A 21,363-nucleotide genomic window follows, 5' to 3' on the forward strand; every position below is an offset into this window, starting at 1 on the left:
GTGGACGTCCTATGGCTGAGATGATGATGATGATGAAAAATTTTTACTGAAGTACTTATGAAAATAGTTACTAACTAACCTAAGGCAGTAATGCCTTTTCTGTAAGTTAGGAATAAAACTACATTTTTCATAATTACTACCTACATGCGATGTGTGAATTAATAATTTTATGGGTGTTTTAATGACAGAGTTCATTAGTGGCAATTGTCATTATTGGCGGGAGGTGGCTTAAGATTTAATTTTTGATATTCATATGCGAATTATTTTGTATCTACAGATATAATTATTGTAAGAGTATTTTGTTGAATTAGCCTAAAATATCATAGCTATTTAGATAGTTACTTTAATTAATCTAATTTTTATTTGTCACTTCTTTGCATTGGGAAAATTTGATCTGTAGCTATAGCTTCGAGCTCTTATTTTCTTTAAATAATTTCCTTCCTTGTGACTTATTTTTCTCTCGGGACTACTTAATGGCGTAGTTTCTTAGGAGTTGCAATAATGGAAATTATTCTTGAAAGAAAACGAGAAGCTAACGGTTGAATCTTTTGAAAGACAAGTAAGTAAAGCATGGAGTCTTCACTTGTTTTAGACTAGTATCGCTAACACGTTATTAATTCTGCCGCCCTTGTAATTGCCTATAATTATTTTTTATTATTGCTAATTTGTACTTTCCATGTTATCCGTCACATTTTTCACTTCATTTCATTGACGGAGTTGATTTGTCTTACAAGACAAGTTTGCATCGGCCAAAATGGAGTTCATAAAAAGGCATTATCGCGAATTTAGAAGTCGCATGCAAGATTATAGCTACGATAGTCTTTTGTCGATAGTGAATTTTGTGCCTAGTTTGGTTGGCTTTTCGATTCTTGGAAACAAAATTTCTGGTGTGTTTAAACTATTTTTTTCTTTTGAAATTTATCAAATAACCAAAAAAACACGAATTTAAAAGCAGTTTTTTTTCAAAATGTATCATTTTTTATTGTGTTGCCATTTTTTGTTTTATCAGGATATACCTCTTAGTTTAAAAGTTATTACGTTTTCTTTACAATAAGTAATTAGAAGAAAAAAAATTTATAAAAAATAAAAAAAAAAATAAAAAAAAATTTGATCTCTTTTTTGTCGATAAAAATAGGTCTAGTTTCACCTATTTTCATATGTACAATTTATCGTGACTCTCACTGTATTGTGCAATATTGTACCTACCAATTTTTATGCTAGATTAAGCTAGATTTTTGGAAATTTAAAAAATGATGTCGAAGAAAAATACTGTTTAAAATAAGGTTTTTAGGCATTATTTTTTATACAGGGTGTTTGGCGCATCGTGTGCCAAAATGATTTGGCGGATAGAATGGGTCATTTCCTATATTTTCAGCCCCCATAACACGTTCCATGCCAGGCGGCTACTTTTATATTAATTTCACCAAAATACCCAAATCGCATCATTTAATTTCAATTTAAAAAAAAACTACTAGGCGTAGCCTCAAAGTAAATATTTTGTGAAGTTTTTACCTGCTTTGAACTTATTGTAAAGTAAAAAAAAAGTTCAAAATTCAAAATTTGAATATAAGTCCGAGTAGAGTCAATGCACTAATTTAAGGAATTTGTGAAGTTGTTGTTATTATTTAAACAAGATTAGTATACCGTTTCAATGGGAATAGACTAGAGAAGTTTTGATAAAATCCGAAGATCGCTATCTCTTTTATTTTTTTTATTATAGCCATGTAAACTTAATTGTTCAGTCCATTTTTAACTTTTCGGAAAACTTCAAAGCTGAATTAAAAAAAAACTAGATGATATTTGCCAGTAAATTTAGATTTGATGCAACCCTACATCAATGCACGTCAAAACAAAATATTTACTTTGAGGCTACGCCTAGTAGTTTTTTTTAAATCGAAATTAAATGATGCGATTTGGGTATTTTGGTGAAATTACTAAAAAAATTCATATAAAAGTAGCCGCCTGGCATGGAACGTGTTATGGTGGCTGAAAATATAGGAAATGACCCATTCTATCCGCCAAATAATTTTGGCACACGATGCGCCAAACACCCTGTATTAGCTTAATTTTTTTAAACAAATTCGTTGCCAATTTAGCTTTAAAAGGCGTTTATACGCAGTAAAACAGCCGGTAACACGCAGTTTTTGAGTATTACACAACAATCACTGACACGAATCGGAACACATGCGTGTGAAGCAGCAGAAAAATGCTTCAATAGTGAAATGTGAAAACTGACACACGAATTATTTTTACTATCTTTTTAATTTTCTGTAAATATTTTTGCAATAGTGCAAAATAACATTATCCCGCAGCTTTTCCACCTGGGAAACTTTATTTTAGAGTAGAGTTTGAGAAATGTCTTCTTTTATTTGGTTTATTTGTTATTATTTAAGTTGTTCTTTATATTTACATCTTTCGGATTAGTGAGTGTTAGTAGAAATCGACTGTCATAAATCAATTTTATAGATTTAAATTAAAATAAAAATCACGTTTGAAATATTTATAGAATCACAACTAAATAAATCACAGCAAGTGTTATTAGATTCAAATATACAGACAAATAGCGAACGCGTTCACATAACACCCACCATGGTATCGCTAGAAAGTTATTTTAATATGAATTCGGTAGACTACGTAAAAAGAAAACAAGCATTCTCGATACACTCAATTAAGCTTTATGGACTAACAGCACATGGCGGTAATATGAGAAAACAACTTCAATGACGTAATGTTTCTTGGAATTAAAAGTGAGTTATGGGATTTAAAAAGTACTTACTGTTACGTTGCCTTTCTACCTTTGAGTGAAAATGCTCAATCTACTGGGGAAGCCGACTCTATTGTGTTGAGTCCACTCCTAACTCCTTTAGCTTAGCTGAAGGATTTAATAGTATTACTCTGGTAGATGGATGGCTCAATTGTTTAAATTTTTTGGTACCAAATAAATGTTTTTTCTTTCTTTCTTCCAATTTTGGTTAACCCTTTTCTTGGCATCGTAACACGGGTGATACATCTTAATTTAAAAAATCCTGAAGGCAGCGAAAGCATTAGAAATAATTTATTTTATACTTAACACGTTCCTCATATATCATAGCATGAGATAAAAAAAACTATTCACACAAAAATACATTTGGCTGTCAGTTATTGTCAAAATTGGATAACCTAAGCATGTTGGCTTCAAACGTGTGGTAAGTTTATTTGTTTATTGGCGATATCACAAAATATTTGTGTTATTTTCTGTATGTAATTTACAGAAGAAGGATTACTCTGAGTTTTTCGTTTGGTTTGGATGGTGTGTATTGCTACATGCCGATTTTATAACCGTCCATGTGCCTGTGTATCATATATGTTACATTGCCAAGTGCTTCGTGATGTATTTTTAAATCATAATTTAAGAAAAAATGCGTATTTTTAAAAGATATTAGTGTTACATTAGTAGGAAATACAGTAATTAGAGTGGACAAGCTTGTGGAGTGCAATTAGTTCATAAAAATCTATTAAACTCCATCCACCCTACCTTCTGATGCCCTCAAGTATGACAATGTTGGCCTATTTTCGCTTTTTGTGGAAAATATAAAACTAGAAAAATAGGCAGATTAAATATAAAATGCACAAAATATAATCAACTTTTATGTGTGGTAAAAAGTTATTCGATTTTATGACTTTTATCATTATTAGTAGGTATAAAAAGCAAGAGTCTGAGTAATTATTATTTGCTATAATTGGATTTGGCATATTCTTTTCACTCATGAGTTTCCGTTTTGTCAAGGAAGTTTAAAAAATACCTTTTTAAATTATTTATGTATGTTTTTGTTCATTCAAAGTTATTTTTTGAATATTTTAGCTTTTTAATTTTCTATACCCTAATCTTGGCAGTGTATCATATATGATACACCTGGTTTATGAAAAACTGAAAACAATATATTTTTTTAAACATTTTTATTGGCCTATTAGGATCATACTTAACTCATAAATATCATTTTTTTTTAAATCGTAGTGAATTTTTGGTCATGCCAAGATAAGGGTTAAAGGTCATAATTTGATCGTATTCGATACCTACTCGTATGTCTCATCCAAGATTCGGAGGGCCAATGCTTTTAACATCAGGGTTTGATTTAGAGAGCACATCGAAAGAAATTATCTAATGTGCGTCACAACATTGTCTGATGCTACTCTTTTCTAAGTAGGTAGGTAACTGCAGCAAGGATAGCGAACTTTTATGGATCATGTTTAAAATATTTGGGAAGTACCATCAAAGGAGTGCGTGCTATTGGCTTGATAATCCTCAACAGCAACGGAAATCTCGTTCCCAGCACTGCAACTCCTGCGTAGCGAGGATCTACAGCTTGACCGCTAATAAAAAATCCAACCAGTGAAGGTCAAGTTTGTCCTTGGGGTTAAACTTTCATTGGACCCGTAACGAATTTAATCAGAAGAACATAGGGAGTTCCATGTTTAGGTTCGACTTCCCTCCAGTGCAAAGCTACTGACAGGAGACAAAACAAGGGTTAACCTTCAACAGCAGCAGTCTTCTAAAACTAAATGTACTTTCTAGCTCCATTCTGGATCTTGCACTTGTCTCTCCTGTTCTACATCTACGGCGTGGGCTGCACGGTGTACCAGGTGAAGTACGCAGGGGATGCCCGCGACTTCATCAAGTGTTACGTCAACGTGTCACTCTTAATACTGATCGCCAACAACAGCCACTGGTTCTTGCTGAAACGGTAAGATATTACAACCTTTATGAGTGTGTTGTGCTTATTTATGTTGGAACTAGCTTTCCGCCCGCGGCTTCGCCCGCGTGGAATTTTGTCTGTCACAGAAAAACTTTATCGCGCGCGTCCCTGTTTCAAAAACCGGGATAAAAACTATCCTATGTTCTTTCCCGGGACTCAAACTATCTCTATGCCAAATTTCATCAAAATCGGTTGCGAGGTTTAAGCGGGAAAGCGTAACAGACAGACAGACAGACAGACAGAGTTACTTTCGCATTTATAATATTAGTTGGGATTAGTTGGGATTGCGCTTTTAAATGATCTTCTTTTATCCATCAAATCAATGTTTGTTTTTTGACGTAGGAACTTAGGCATTGAACATCTTCGCCTATTTTATTGTGACTAACGCCCGTATTCACAAACGATGCTTGCTTAAGTGAAGTAGCAAATCGAACGCATAGCGTTGAATAGAACTCTGCGATTGGTTTGTGTGTCACCCTGTGCGTCCACGCGCACTGTGACTACTGTGAGGCGTAAAGATACAATTTCGTTGTCGACTTTACACAGCAGCAGGAGACGACGTTTGTTTTCTTTACGTAAATCGATTAAGTTACTCCTAATTTGGGCACTGAGTACCAAATAAACCTGTATATTTGCAGCCCATTGCTGAAGTCGATCTTGCTAGAGATCAGCCAGAGCGACGCGCTGGCCACCGCCAACGAAGCCTTCCGCGGGAAGCACAAGCGCGCGGTGCAGCGGATCAAGAGGATCCTGTACATGTTCTACGGCTTCAATTTAACGAACGCCATGTTTGTGTACCTGCCCAACCGTATGGACGTGAAGAACAGCTATTCCATGACCCCTTGCTATGGTAGGATTTGTAGGTTAAGTTTTTACGAGTACTAGGTACTGTTGATATTTTGTTATTTCAGTTCTGATATTTATTTATGCCAGATACAGGTTAAAGCTCATTTAGATTGTAGAGATGAAATTTAAAATACTTTCCTTCAAGATATCATAATTATGTGGTGTTATTACAAAACACGTGTGACATTTCCATATTAAATGTCAATTTAAAAAAGTGTTCAACGCACGTTTTAACTATTTGTAATAAGTCCCAAGATGTCTATTGATGCTGTAATGTTACTTTGGTATCTATTGTAAAATATATTTTCTTTCAGGAATGGAGCCTTTGACTGCATCACCCAATAAAGAGATTTGCTCTGCTCTCCTTTTGATTCAAGAAATTTCAATCATGACGGTAGTTCTAAACTACCAAGCCCTCCTCGTGGTTCTGATAGCGTACACTGCTCTGTTATACCGGCTTCTTTCCGAAGAAATAATGACTCTCAACAACTATGATCGGCAGACTTACTTCAATAACCCCATTGCGAAAACAATGCTGCATGAATTGATAAAGAGACATGTGATACTTCTTAGCATCATTGACAAGTTGAAATCTTTATACAGTGGATCCATCGGCATAAATTTTGGGTCGAATGCCGTTTGCATGTCTTTATTCTTTTACCTGCCTCTTCAAGAATGGCTTCAATTTATGCCGGTGGTTGTCTATTGTTTCTTGGTGTTCTTTCTGTACTGCTTCTTATGCCAGAGACTGACAAATGCAGCGGAATACTTTGAGCAGTGCGTTTATTCGTGCGGTTGGGAGAATTTCGACGTGAAGGAGAAGAAAGCTATTTATTTCATGTTAAGACAGGCCCAGAGACCAGTGGAAATTCTGGCTGCTGATATCATACCAGTGAACATATCAACTTTCGCCACCACCTTGCAGGCGATGTTTAAGTTTGTCACTGTAGTTAAAGTTTAATTTCAATAGGTATGCACTTCACTTGAGAATAGATAATAAAGACAAAGCACAATAATATGTTTTATTTACTAATTCCCGTTTAAGACAAGAAGAATGATTGATTACTTGCAATATTAATGAATACTATCTAAAAAGACATTCGTTGAAATATAAATTAATGGAACAACAACGTGAGAATTATTAAGGTGCATTACTTTGAAATATGATCTCAAATGCATTGCTATTTATCTTTTCACATTTTACACGCTGTCAGTCTAATTCTCGACGTTCTAATATTTCATGTCGACCTTAACATACAAATTAGTGTCGTTTGTTGTGAAATACTCACTACAAAGAGTGCGAGTGCGGAACGAAGTTGCAAAAGTGGTTGCTGATGCTTGCACTTAGAACCTGCATTGTTCCGTTCTACACCCTTGAATTTTACCTCTTAAAAATAATATTTCGTTTCAGCCAAATGACGTCCACTGCTGGACAAAGGCCTCCCCCAAGGATTTCCAAAACGATCGGTCCTGCGCCGCCCGCATCCATGGCTTCTCCCGCGACTTTTACCAGATCGTCGGTCCATCTAGTGGAAATAAAAAGTAATATTACAACTTAGTATATATTGGTTTGTATACAGTCTTGACAATTTTCTATGCCAAGCGAAGCCCTAAAGTTTATTGCTACGTTAAAAGTTACTTAATGTGGTTTTATAGACACGTTGGAAAGCGGAAGGAAATACCTCCTCTTAAGGCACGAATGCACGATTACGTAATAATAGAATTAAACAGGTAATACCATTGTTCAGATCTTTTTTCGCTTATGAAATTCAATTAACATGCCATAAGAAGTTTATTTAAACCATTAAAGGTATTACAGAAAGTAGATAAGAATACAAGAGGTTTACCTTTGTAACACTTTAGGGAGGCAGTTATTACGAAAAATTTTAATGTTCATAGTACATATTATTAGCAACATCGGAAACGCATTCACCGCGATATCTAATTACTTAAAATACCTACTAGTTGACCACGAATTTATTCTCTTGAAAGTCTACATTTACTTGAGAAATTGCAAAAAGAATCACAAAATAATGCATCTATCAATTTTCGTATTTATAAGGACTTTAGGGCGTTTTTAAGAATCTTCACGTTAACTTTGTTTGCAAAGCCAAAGTACTTTTGTTCTTAAAGACATAATATAGCAAAAAAATGGCGATTCACACTTTTCCGCGTGTGTGAAACCATATTTAATAATGCAAAATAATCCATATAGTGTTACAGTTAATTGGATCTAGCGAAGGTGGTGAGTGAGTAATAAGCCAAATCGGAGATAGATCCGACTTCGGCAGCCGCCGTGCCTTTGCGCATATTTTGTCAGTTGCATTTGAGGCTCCGATGCTCTCGCGCACGTTTCGCGCAGGCGACGGTGTTGTGTGTGAATACGATGTGTCACTTTTAGACCTTCCTTAATTAAGAATCTTCCATAACATAGAAATAATTTAATCACAATATTTTTATTTTTTTGTTACAAAACGGATTTTAAAGTGCATGCACTCAAGATGAAGCTGCTGGTTTGCTGTTTAATGATAATAGTAAATATTAGCAACAATGGAAAAGCTTCCATCGAAAGCTTTACGCCGACAAGCTCCGGTATTCTGTTCGAAGATACAACGAAGAATTCAGGTAAAGTATTTAATTAGACTAAGACTTATTTAATAATATGATAAAGAACAAGTTATCAATAAATAAATAAAGCATTAACCTCGATTTAGAAACAACTTCTCAGTTAAAAGGAATCAGTTGTACGAATCTAGTCAGTATAATACCAATTGATGTACTTAAGTAGTATAGTAATAGTACTTAAGTACTCGTATATAAAAACAACTGTTATTGCATATACATACAATGTTTATTTACTATATTTGTGATGCTCAAATTAAAAGGACCTTACTCAGAAAAGCCATGAACATGTGTAGCTTATTCAAAGCCTATTATGGCTGATGTAGGATTGAAATTTTCTTGAATACAATTAACTTTAATTATAAACCATTCACATTAGTTTAAGCCAAAATTCGGCATGTTACTTTCATTAATTTCTCTGCTGAATAGGCATGAGAGAAAAATGAGTTTGTTAGTCTAATTCAAGGTTAATAATATGGATCTAACGCTCTACTTGCCGCTAATTGTTTACTTTAACAGTACATTGTAATTATCACAGAATATTTTAGCACTTTCTTTAATTAGCGTCCAATTTTAACTCCTTTCTAAAGTAAATAGTGTAATATTGTTCGTAACGTTAAACTGAATGCCAGAACTTTTTGGTCATCTGGAATTCACGAAAATACTTATTGCCCAATGCCCATATTTAAAACTAGACCTAAAAAAAGAAACAATTTTACAGACCAGTCGTGCCACCGTCCTTGCAAATTCAATGTGAAACCACGGAGGTGCTATTACAGTTTCGTAATAGAGCCAACCATACAAGAAAGCGGTAGGCCGGCCATTTCTATCAATGGGATGTCACCGGGCCCGGCGATCAACGTCTGCGTGAATGACGTCATCGTCGTAGAAGTCAAGAACAAAATCCCTGATCAGGATGAGACGATACACTGGCATGGGGTAGAGCAGAGAGGAACGCCGCATATGGACGGAGTGCCTATGGTCACTCAATGCCCGATAGCTTACGGAGCCACGTACAAATATGCCTTCATTGCTTCGTCACCGGGCACCTTCTTCTATCATTCTGATTCAGGTAAGTTTATTATCTTTCTTTGGTTAAATACAAAAAAAAAACAATGCGGATGATGCGCATAACGCAAACAAATACCTATGCTCATAATAACTTAAAGCTATAAGGGATGTGCTGCGTGACAATAAGTCGATAACTTTAGAACATTTGGCAACTGAAAATATGCTGGCAGATATTTTCACCAAACCTTTGCCTCGTATAAGGCATCACTTGCTGAGTAAAGGGTTAGGGTTGCGCGTACTCTAGTGCCTTGTATAAAGCATGAGTTGAGGGGGTGTGTTGATGAGCACCTTCATGCTGTATAACGTAGAGCTGGCTAGCTGGAACCGCTATGATAGAACTGTCATTTATATTCAAATGTGATGTTGTCTTTAGCTGTGTAATGGCTGTGCCGAACTCTCTATTGTAAATATTCTACGTGTGCTTTGATACCAATATATTTATTATGTTACTACCAACCACTGTGTTTATTGCTCTGTAGCGGACTTAATATATCCCTAACATACTTGATACCTGATTGGACTGGTACGACATAAGTTAGTCTGAAAGGCGATTGTTAAAGTGTATGAAATAAAGTAAATTACTATTGAACTTGAAATTAATAACTAGCGTTGTGAAACAAAGTGGCATTGCTGGAATCTTGACCTTAAATAGTTTCCACATACACCGGCCTGACTTGTGTAGCCAGTCGTTCATCGGAGTTTTGCTGTATCATTGGTTATGCTGTGATATAATCGCAGATAATCTTTTGTCGTGACATAATAGCGTAAAATAATTCCAAACACTTTATTGTCGTGAAGGTTTAAGTTATAGCATGCCCTCAAACGACAAGTTCCGGATTTGATTCGGTTGCTTTTACCATAATCGAACTAATGACTCATCATCAAATGACGTCCACTGCTGAACAAGGCTTCCCCTAAGGATAATTATCTACAACACGCAACCAGGATCTTCCCGCAGCCTTCACCAGATCGTCGGTCCACCTAGGAACTATGACTAAATTCATGTATTTTTCAGTGTCCCACCAAAGTGACGGCGTATACGGGTCGTTGATAGTGAACCAACCACAACCCTTGGAACCTCATTCCTCCTTATACGGCTATGACCGAAGCACGGAGAACACTCTCCTCATAGCTGCGGTGTTCCCGCAGTTGCTGACCGGGAATCTGGAGGATGCAAGTGGGATGCAACCGAATGCCATGACCATAAATGGGGATGAAGGGAACTTCAAGTGAGTATTAATACTGATTACTTTATTAAGATAGAATGTCATAGGATAGAACAGGCTAGATTGATAGTTTACTTACCTAAAATAACATTTTGTACGGGATAGAAACATACAAACAACAAACATGAAAGATATTAAAATTGCTACTTAGGTATTACAACTAGTCACAGATTTTTTTTGTAGATTTCGAAAGCTGCAATCTTAGGGAATTTCTCTGAAAGATGCCCTCCTCCTCTTTCTTTCGTTTCCTTTTCGGAGTTTACCAGCGTTGTATAATGACAACCGATGCTAACAAGTGAACCATAACCATATTTCTAGTTAAGTTTTGTTTTTCTATACCTTAGTAAAATATTCGTTTCTATTCATTCAAACAGCAAGGCACATTAAGCAAACTAAGGCATAATAATGTACGAAATTGTACTTTATTCAGCTGATAATATCCACCTCGAGGTCACTCGAATGCAACGCACTGCGCTGACCATCAGTTATGACGAAAACCCAAAGTGGGTGTTATTAAGTATTGCACGGTTTGTGACACTGGCCGAAAATATTAGATGTACTTATGCTTGGATCTTACGAAATACGTCCGGCCGTAATAATTTGGACTTGTTAGCCTCAAATTAATGTAATTTTAAACAAACATTATGACAGATATTTGCAGTTATTATCTGAAACAGTGAAGGCACTGAGTAAACGGTGACTGACTATGGAAATACTGCTGAAAGCTAATCTTCACAATTCCGCTCCGGTTACATTAAGCATCATGGCTATCTTTTTGTCTACGTCCATCTGCCGAAACACAACAGTCCTGTTACTATTGTTATTATGGAGATAGACTTAGGTAAGATGGTGGGCAGGCAAACTTTGAACAAACCATACCACCATCCTAACCGAGTAGAAACATTGCCCCGAGTAGGAATCAAACCTGGGACCTCTGGGTCTGAGAAAGTAGTCTAACCGCTAAACCACAGAGGCAGTTAACTGGCTGAATGTTAAATTAGTTATTCAGAATGACATTTCGTTTGCACAGTAAAAGAAAGCACCACAATCATCAACATGATTACTGTTGCATTCGAAATTGCTATGGGCATAAACAGCTATTGCAGCAAGATAATAAAAATATCTCAAATGCACCAAAGGCATTATTTTTAGAAACTCATTGTTGTCTTGTGCAATGCGAATCATGCACGGTCTACCAAGGCCAAGTAGAATGGAATGACCATGAATGAACTAGTAATGATGAGTAACATACACTGTTGGCGATGTCTGAACTTGTCTTTACGATGGCATCCAAGGGCATGAGTATCATGAACTTTGGAAGTTTGGACAAGTATTGACAATATTTCGGAAGATTCTTAACACTGATGGTTGATTCTATTTGTGTTTTGTTAAAAAAGTTTAGTAGGGAAGTCTGATGGTTCAACCTAAGGGGAAGAATAACACGAAGTTATAAAAGTGTGGCAATTAAGAATGCTCTTGTGATTTAATTTATCAGTCCATCAGCTGCCATACACTTTAACTATGAAATCAGCGTGCTCAGATGCCCATAATGTGCGAGGCTGTATGCGGCAAAGATCACCTTTCATTCACTTCATTTCACATCATCATTTATTTTCATCGCCGTTTAGCGGCGCCAAGACAGTTAGGGGTTGAAATGGTCGCCATGACTGAAATCGTCAACATCATCAGTGAAACCTAGCTTTCTATTCTAATCTTCCTATTTTTATAATGATAATCTTTCTACGTAATGACAAATTTTCGTGATGTTGTCGACAATTATTTATTTTAAGATTCGTGCATTTGTTTAGAGCGTTTAAATAAATCCGGTTCTCAATAACTTGTTTTCGATCCACTGGAACTTGTTTTAAACTTATTTGTATGACTTTTCTTTTATTGTCTTCATAACATTCCTTACATCCGAAAGTTATTTTTTTACTCTTACGAAGTTTCTAATAGTGTTTACCGACAATTTTTGTTGCAGAATATTCGTTATGCAAGGGTTTGCGTACAGGCTGCGCCTGATCAACGCGATCGCGGTCGAATGCCCGGTGCTGGTCAGGATTGAGAGACACGAGATGGTCGTCATAGCAACCGATGGGAGGTCTGTCAAGCCTGCAGCTGCTAGGACTGTCCTGATTTATCCGGGTAAGTGGAAGGAATTATATTCCTGTTGGCACCTAATCACTCTCTCTCTAATGTGTTACAATTTTAATGTGACATCAATTTGACGATGTGTAAAAACGCCTATTAGGATCCTATTTATTTATAGTGTAAATGATGATGATTAATTAATATTAAGAACCCAGTAGTCTGTTGAAATAAAGAAAAATTTTAGATCATTAAAGTCACCTTACTGTCTACATTAATCTTTTCAAACTGAAATTTTACTTGCTCTGCAGTAGGTAGGTACTTTTAGTAAAAGTTAACTTGAAAGTGTGAATGTAGTGATTAATTTAACTGAACACGATCAAGGTACTTTCCAGTAATTTTGTATTGAGTGACTTAACAAGGGCAAGCACAAAAATCTTACAACCTTCTGACAATTTTATTTTATGACTAGCGGCCGCCCGCGACTTCGTACTCCTGGATTCCGATTTACCCCCTTAGGGGTTGAATTTTGCAAAATCCCATCTTAATGAGCACCTACTTTCTAAAAGGAACCCCCATGCGAAATTTGAGACTCCTAGCACTTGTAGTTTCTGAGATTTCATGATGAGTGAGTTAGTGAGTCAATGACCTTTCGCGAGTAGAGAGATTAAACACTCGATAATAACATTAAATATTTTCATATTATAAAATATTTTATACAAGATTTGAGCAAGTCCAGTCTAGCATTTAGTTAGGTAGTATCATTAGACAAGTTAGGTATTGAGTAAGAAATAGGCTAGCAAGACATTGATGGATATCTATGAACTTCAACCACTGGACACATTTATCTGATACTTATCTAAAATATAGAGCTAATCTTAACATAGAGATTGCACAAGAAATTGGATTCTTTTTAAACACTACCGTCACTATAACGTTCGTTTAATGTAACTTCTATCAATGTAAAAACTCATCGCCAAGCATAGTAGCCTCCACATACTGATTGACATTGAGGGGTATTACAAGTTTTTGTATGAGACATGAAACTGCAGCATGTAGAATTTTTCTACCTACAGGCAAAGCATAGTCGAATCAAACTACAATGTATTATTTGCGTAACAGGAAATTATTTTATACCTACTTAAAAATATTTCGTGAACTATGCAATTTGCACATTCAACTGAGAATGTGCATAGTTTCAGGCTTTCTGTTGCATTTTTATTTAATGACTGCCAAACATTTGTAATGTGTAGCAAGTCGTGAAGGCATGACTCATTAAATTTAAGTAGTGTATTCAAAAATAAAAGTGAGAAATGACTTTTCACTGTCAGTGAGAGTGAGCAATCTGTCGCGCCGACCAGCGATCGTAGGAGAAAGTAAAATTTTATTCACAGCTTACCAATTAAAGTCAAACGGATAAAGTTTATCAATAAAATTCGCAAGTTACGATCTGATGGCTTGAGAAGATTATTTTAAGAAACTATAAATAAGACAGAAAATTAACGATCCTCCTTTCTCTCCATTAATTGTGCACGAAAAGGTTTTAACTGAAAATGAAGTTAATGTACTTTATCCATTGTATAAGTTCTGTTAGGATCATTAACAATATGTACACAGGTACGAGTCTCACATCCACAATTAAATTATTATGATTAATTATCACTAAATATTGTCTAATCGTAGACATTTAAGGATTGCGATTAGTTTCAATTAACACAGTAACCTTTTTTACAATATTGCAATTGCATGTTGCATTTCACTACTTATCTATGCTATAAAATTAAAAGCGCATTTAATATCATCGTAATAAATTGTAATTAATTTCTGTCAGAAGAATAATGTAAGCTGTCAAAATTTTTAAAGACTATTAATAATTTCAAGCTTCAATGGTAACGATTAGTATCGACTAGTGCTAATATTTCATTTCCTTTAACCTTTTGTTGTTACGAGTAAGTACAATACTCCGAAAATCACAAAGTGGTTTCGTTTTCTACTAAAACGTAACTTGGCGTACAGCAAGGCAGTGTTTTAGGCCATTAACTAATGCTATATTCAGCTAGCCGACATCCGTCGCCAGTGAGAGGAGAAAGGCTTTCACATGGGTGTGTAACTTGTGATCCAAGAGTTTAAGGTCAGCCATGGAACAGGTTTCGTTTGTTTCCATTTCACTTTCTATCTCATGGTCAATAAACTACATTTTAACCGCAAAGCATTGACGCTAACCTAGCCTTTGTGGCTTGGGAAATAAGAGTGGAAATATTAATCACTTTTTGATTGCATGCGATTTATAAGAGTGCATTAGCAGAGGATGGAATAACGTTCTTGTCAGTACAAAGGTTATTGCGATTTTACTTTCAGTTTTGCTGAATGCCTGAAGGACTTTGTGCATAGCATTTTGCAACGTAATATTATAAATATGCGAAAGTTACTCAGTTGTCTGTCTTGTTGTTACATTTTACACCTAGGCTGCTGATGATTTTGATTTGATTGAGATTAGGCATTTTGCTAAATATTGTTTTATTTGTCGATGACCGTGTGATAAATGCATTCTACTTTCTCTGACAAAATTCCAAGATTCGTGATCCTTAGCTTTGTGAATGAAATCGATCATCATTATCAGGCATTTTTTTTTGTCTCAGAACTAAACCCACGTAGGCAAAGCCGCGGACCTAAGCCAGTTTTAAATGTAGCAACGTCATGAATGATAATTAACAGTTTTCCAACAATCCGAAAGTTTGTTTGCATAAAAACAAAATTTCCCCAGTAGTACACAGGCTGAATGTCACAAAAAGTGCGACCTACATGAAATTAACAAAAGTACTCTTCTCATGTGTATGGTTATAAAGTTTTAAAAACAATAAAAGGCTTATCTAGGAAATCATTAGAAGTAGGAAGTTCATGACTAAAAGATGGAGTGATTGGTTTTCATTTATATGCAAAGTTAAAGCGGTTCGCAAGTAACAATAAAACGATTAAATTTTACGAGTGTTTATGATCTCTTCCAATTTCCACCAAATTGTTGATGTTTACTGGTCGCCCCCGACTTCAGCCGCGTGATTATTTAAATAAGTTTGATGTTTGTAAACAACACATTAAAATTGGCTCCAAAATTTTTTCGTTTTGCTGACAGACCGACGACATTGCGGTATTTCGAGTCATCTAACTATATAAAAGCGAAAGGTCACTGACTGACTCACTCCTCACAAAATCTCAGAAACTACAAGCGCTAGGACTCTCAAATTTTGCCTTTTAAAACGTAGGTGCTCACTAATAATAATAATAAATAATAAATGATTCTTTATTCAAGTTACTAGGACTCAGTTTGTTAATAACAATTGCACTTAAAAACTATGTTAGTTGAGTTGAAACAGAAACAAAACTAAGAACTATATTCTTCTTATAATTATACATCCGATCGTTGCAGGTGAGCGAATGGACGTGGTGGTGCGAGCGTCGCAGGAGACCGGAGGGTATTGGGTGAGAGCGCGCGGCACCGGCGCGTGCGCGGGACTGGTGGCAGACGCGATGCTGATCTACTCGGGCTTCAACTACACGTCTATGCTGCAACAGGGACAGGTAAAATGCAGGAATATCTGTATACATATTTATTTTATTCTTTCTTTAATTATATACTTGCCTATAAATTGCTACATAAGGTTTCTTTACTTTAGAGTAGGCGCACACCGTTGATTTTTCGTCGGCCGATAGTTTAGTCGGGCAGTTGATCAGTATGGGCATGTATGGGAGTGCGCACACTACGCCGATTCGATTTGGCAGATTCTTCATACAAATTAAAATCGGGCACAACTATCGGCCAACTAAAAATCAACTCTGTGCGCCTACTCTTAATCGACTTTAACAGTTTGATTAAAGTAAAGAAAGAGAAGCATTCGGCAAATGAGCAAAATGAGCGAAAAATGTGGGAGTCTCTATTTCTGGGAGGTGTAGGTTTTCTTCCAAGTTGTGAATGAAAACATAATAATGATAATGACGTGAGAATAATATATTTTCGGGTTCAATACCCATTTAATTCACTTGGATGCAGATACGCTCCAGGCTAGGTTATCTTATTTGATTATTTTCCTGATAACCGTTCTCTAAGTGGCTTGAGAAGACGTAGTCGACTTTTATTGCAATAAAGTACTGTACAAGTTACCTGCCACGTTAAAAATATTAACGATTAATCACCATCATTTGGGCCAGCACGTCTAGACGATGTATTCCGTGTTTTGTAAGCTCTGCAATGAGATTATGTCAATGAGGTCATATTACTAACTATAACTAACTTGCAGGAGTATTAAAAATTTGTGCAATAGTGTTTTTATAGACCATTAATTTCTATTAGGACATTATCATAATCAAATGGACGATGCTTACAATGTACTCTAATTTCTGCTCGTCTCAAACATTGATTCAGAGAAAATGCCATAATAATATGGCATTCAATTCGCCTTTTATATTCTGTTTTGGGCATTAAAGATTTAAATAAATTGATTCTTGTTTTCTTACTTTGCACCTGTGTGTGGTTGTTTTTTTAACTTTCGAATAGCTCATCTCGTTATTATAAGTTTTATCCGACATACATATAAGTCTGCAACGGGGCGTCTTAGCTAGCTCNCGGCCGCGCAGCCGTAGGGTTGTCAAAATCTCCGTGTTCGGTGCTAGGGCTGTCGATGCGTCGCGGGGCGCGTCACAAGTCTAGGTTACAAAATGGAATTATCACGGTTTTGTTAAAGCTTTTGTTTTTTTTTTTCAGAACGAATTTGCCCAAGATTCTGATTGGTCAGCAGTATCCGGTCAAATGTTGGAATCATTACAAGATGTCGCCGAGGGACCTGACCCCAAGACTGTTTATTTGGGAATTGATAAAAACGTCGTGGATTTCAAGGAAAACGACGTAGATTTTAGATACATAAGTGATGCGATACCAAAGAAACCTTTCTATCCTGCTTCACTCAGTAAGTCCTTTCCTTTTTTCATTGATATATTAGTTGCTTTCTAATCAATAATACCTATAGGAATCCACATTTATGATCATAATATTACGAAAACATCATTCTACAAATAGCTAATACTTTCTTTAAGCAGATTTTCATCGTTAAACTTCCAAAAAGGGTTATGGACGTTTAGCATTTCATACATAATTCAAAGATCTCAATGAAATAAATTTAAATTAACCTCTGTAACTTTCACTTTGGTGACTTCATCGATTGATCTCCCATCATTATGTTACTGGTGACATTTATTAGCTACTAGCTGACCCGGCGAACTTTGTTCCGCCTTAATGGCAATAAATAAGCAGAGTTTTTTTTTAATTTCGAACGGGATAGCTGACCCGGCGAACTTTGTTCCGCCTTAATGGCAATAAATAAGCAGACTTTATTTTTAATTTCGAACGGGATAAAAAGTATCCTATGTCCTTCTCCTGGCTCTAAACTACCTCCCTGACAATTTTCAGCTAAATCGGTTCAGCCGTTCTTGAGTTATAAGCGAAGTAACTAACACGACTTTCTTTTATATAATAGAGAATAGATATAGATGTTTTACAAGTCAATCGATATCAAATTAACATAAATAATATCACCATTTCTACTTCTAATATAAATATTATTTTCCTTCCAGCTCTAAAGGAAAGTGGCGTAGTTCAGATCAACAGCAAGAGCTTCCTTTACCCGAACTCTCCTATGTTGCTGTACCCTCGGGATGTGAAGGCTGACTTCACCTGCAAGGTTGGAGAGGAGGCGAAGAACCAGGAGCCACAGTGCGTGCTGACGATGGAGCCTGAAGGAGAAATGCTGGAGCTGGCTTTGGTCAACGAAGGTGGGTTGATCTGGATTTAGTTTCTTTTATGAAAAAGCTATTGCTATTCTACCTTTACTTTCATATGTTTTAACTTCTAAGAATAGAAAGAGCTTGTCAATTAAGTTTATGTTTTTTATATTAGTTACCTTAAAGAACTCTGTTATAAAGTGATTTGCAAAATACTTTTTTCTTAACAAAATTAATAACAATAAGTAGGTGTTATTGTTGATTTGACTGAATAGGCATCCTCATAGAAAAAACAAAAAACCCAACTGCTTAAAAATGATCAGAAATGATAGAAACAAGATAAATTGTGTTCACAAATGCAGTCGAAGGCATCAATGACTAGTTATTTTGTTGGTGATATGTATTTGATGCCTCCGCCTCTTGAACATTGTTTATTTCTAAAACATTCCTTTTGTTAGAAGTTTAATGTATATCATTGAAGCATAGTTTGCATGCAGTGGGCAGGCCTCCCACTAGGTGGACCGACGATCTAGTGAAGGTCGCGGGAGGTGCCTGGATGCGAGCGGCGCAGGATCGGTCTTCGTGGAAATCCTTGGGGAGGCCTTTGTCCAGCAGTGGACGTCTTTCGGCTGAAACGAACGAACGAACAGTTTAAATTATCATAACACGGATAAAACAGCGATCATTAACACTAACTTAGCCTTGGCTTACCGGGCCACGAGACAGTTAAGCGTGTGTTTTACGAGATTATTAATTTTCATTTCGCAATTTTTGTCATGAACAAGACATTTTACTATTGCGTAAATCGTAACTTTAATTTGGGTAGTTTTGTAACATAATTAGGTACTTACCTATTTCGTCAAAAAGTTATAAAAGTAACTATGGCCAAGGATATCATTTAACAGCTGCAAGATGCTATGAGCATTTCAAAATGTAAAGTCTTTATTATTATTCTATCATTATATACGTTGCATTTGGTTGCTCTTTGCTTGAAAATTTGAATAATTCATTTGCAAATTATTTGTTCACTTAATGGTATTTGCTACTAACAAAAAGTTATAAAACTATGATGCAAACCATAATAGACGCAATATGACTGCACGTTGATATTTTGAGCTTAAATTCTTATCGGTTTTCCATATGGATAAAGTGAAAGGTCCATAAATTGCATAAGGTTGGACGGTAACTGTCTTTCAGATGGGCCGTCCTACATTTTTGTTTCCTTAATTTAGCTGCAAATCTTTTTGTCTAGGTCTGCGACTACCTATTCGTAATAAGAAACATCAGATTTTATGTAAGAAGCTTGTATCAAACGTTATCAAGTATTGAAAACTAAACTTAAGACATTGAACGTGATGTGAGCAATATTATGATGATGAAACATGAAAATTCATTTGACAAATATGAATTGTTTATTTAGTATATTCGTAGTAGTAGGTATATTCGTCTTGTTAGTGTTTGGACAAGACATGTCTGGGATTAAAGTCAATTAAGTAGCAATTTGATAGTAAAACAAATGAAAGGTGCTCATTCAAACTATTGAGCACGTTGTTGCCTTTCATAAATGACTGATTTCACACCTGGCCATAAACAAAAGAAGAAGAAATGATTGATTGAATTCATCTTGAGAAAAAAGAAAAGAAACTTTTCTACAATCCATTCAAATAGGTTTCCCTCCACTTAAAATGTGCTTAGGTACTATAAATAGAAAATTGACTGTAACATTCATCAATGTTACATGGTGTTTTTGTTACTGCGTCTGTTGTGTTGTATAATACCGTGGACAGTTAAAGCTTTTGGTACTTACATTGTCTTTATACGTAAGACATTGTTATTGAGATTGTCTTTAGAATATGAAATGAATACCTACTAAACCTTCTTGTTGACAAGCTTAACCTGGTTTGGACTATAGAAGCCAGAAATGACACTATAATTAATAGCCATGTTTACTTATTTCTTTCACACGTTCCAGGTTTTGGCAGCAATGACTCATATACATTCCACATGCATGGGCTGAGTGCTCAGATCGTTGCAACATGGCAGAGTCCTGATGGAAAACCTATTTCAAGGGAAGACTTCGAAAAATTGATGGAAGATCAAAAAGTAGTGAGGTAAGTGACATGTTAGAAAGCTTGTAATTGTCATTCTATGAATGCCATTGTAGTCGTAGTAATGGGAGGTGACAAAAATTGTGGGGAAACTTCACATCACGCTAAAGATAGTACACCGGTTGTGTGCAGTAAATATTTTATTAATTTTCACAGAAACATTCGAAACCCACCAGTCAAGGACACGTTCGTCGTACCCAACAAAGGGTACACAATCGTCAGGATACGAGCCGACCAGGCCGGCAGCTGGCTCCTGGAGTGCAGGGCTTGTGCCTTGTCTTCCCTGCCCACGGCCGTCCTCATCAACGTCCCCCAAAAGATGCCCAAATCCATCATCAAGTCGTTAGCGAAGTGCGGGAACTACAGGCCTCCTGATGTCCTTCTAAATTAAAAACTGAACTGCTTGAAAGTCATGCTGATGTATGATTATGATACTCAAATTAATTTTAGGGTTAAGTATTAGAATTTACTGGAGACTGATAGTGTCAAATAACACGACGAGAAATTAATGTAAGTGTGTAGAGAATGTTACAAGAATTTATCAAAAGAAGACGAACTGTGAACAGTTTATCTTAGTAGATATTTTTTGTTAGAAGATTTTAATACAGGCTGTAAATACAATGCTTTTATTGTATTTGGGATGGTATAATAATTTAAAAAGGCGATCTAAATATGATGGTAAGATATTGATCTCGTATAGAATGAGGCCCTTTTATATGAGGTCAATCGTCAAAAAGTAGTTCCATTCTCTCTTTCTTTTCAAGATTATGAAATAAAATAACCGTGATAAAGTACTTAGGTAGGACTGTTACTGTACTGTAACCTGTTCTTACTTTGCTATTTTAAAACTAAGGCGAAGTTTTAGAAACTAGATTGAATCAAAATGCGTAGCCAAGCAGC

At 35.8% G+C, this 21,363-nt stretch overlaps 2 protein-coding genes across 2 annotated transcripts; both read left to right on the plus strand.

Annotated features, from left to right (window-relative positions):
• The first annotated feature begins 722 nt into the window (after nt 1-722).
• Nucleotides 723-6,577, plus strand: Or-54 (olfactory receptor 54). Its single transcript, XM_028306385.1, has 4 exons — nt 723-887; nt 4,553-4,721; nt 5,372-5,583; nt 5,894-6,577. The coding sequence occupies exons 1-4, from the start codon at nt 755-757 to the stop codon at nt 6,538-6,540; spliced, it is 1,161 nt and encodes a 386-aa protein (XP_028162186.1). The 5' UTR covers nt 723-754; the 3' UTR covers nt 6,541-6,577.
• A 1,310-nt stretch (nt 6,578-7,887) lies between these two features.
• LOC114354122 (laccase-2) lies at nt 7,888-21,241 on the plus strand. The gene is made up of 9 exons (XM_028306382.1): nt 7,888-8,204; nt 8,923-9,273; nt 10,288-10,501; nt 12,480-12,643; nt 16,011-16,162; nt 17,343-17,544; nt 18,209-18,406; nt 20,328-20,466; nt 20,620-21,241. Exons 1-9 carry the CDS (start codon nt 8,081-8,083, stop codon nt 20,852-20,854), a joined length of 1,779 nt encoding a protein of 592 aa, XP_028162183.1. The 5' UTR covers nt 7,888-8,080; the 3' UTR covers nt 20,855-21,241.
• Nucleotides 21,242-21,363: the final 122 nt, after the last annotated feature.

This window comes from Ostrinia furnacalis, unplaced genomic scaffold (assembly GCF_004193835.3).
Source record: "Ostrinia furnacalis isolate ACB-3 unplaced genomic scaffold, ASM419383v2 OfSCF1918, whole genome shotgun sequence".
NCBI lineage: Eukaryota > Metazoa > Arthropoda > Insecta > Lepidoptera > Crambidae > Ostrinia > Ostrinia furnacalis.

Excerpts from the sequence above, each read along its gene's own strand:
- Or-54 (XM_028306385.1), top strand. The coding sequence starts at position 755 with ATGGAGTTCATAAAAAGGCATTATCGCGAATTTAGAAGTCGCATGCAA. Across the intron at positions 888-4,552 it reads TCTTGGAAACAAAATTTCTG|CTCCATTCTGGATCTTGCAC; the intron begins GTGTGTTTAAAC and ends TGTACTTTCTAG. Across the intron at positions 5,584-5,893 it reads TTCCATGACCCCTTGCTATG|GAATGGAGCCTTTGACTGCA; the intron begins GTAGGATTTGTA and ends ATTTTCTTTCAG.
- LOC114354122 (XM_028306382.1), top strand. The coding sequence starts at position 8,081 with ATGAAGCTGCTGGTTTGCTGTTTAATGATAATAGTAAATATTAGCAAC. Across the intron at positions 8,205-8,922 it reads AGATACAACGAAGAATTCAG|ACCAGTCGTGCCACCGTCCT; the intron begins GTAAAGTATTTA and ends ACAATTTTACAG. Across the intron at positions 18,407-20,327 it reads GCTGGCTTTGGTCAACGAAG|GTTTTGGCAGCAATGACTCA; the intron begins GTGGGTTGATCT and ends CACACGTTCCAG.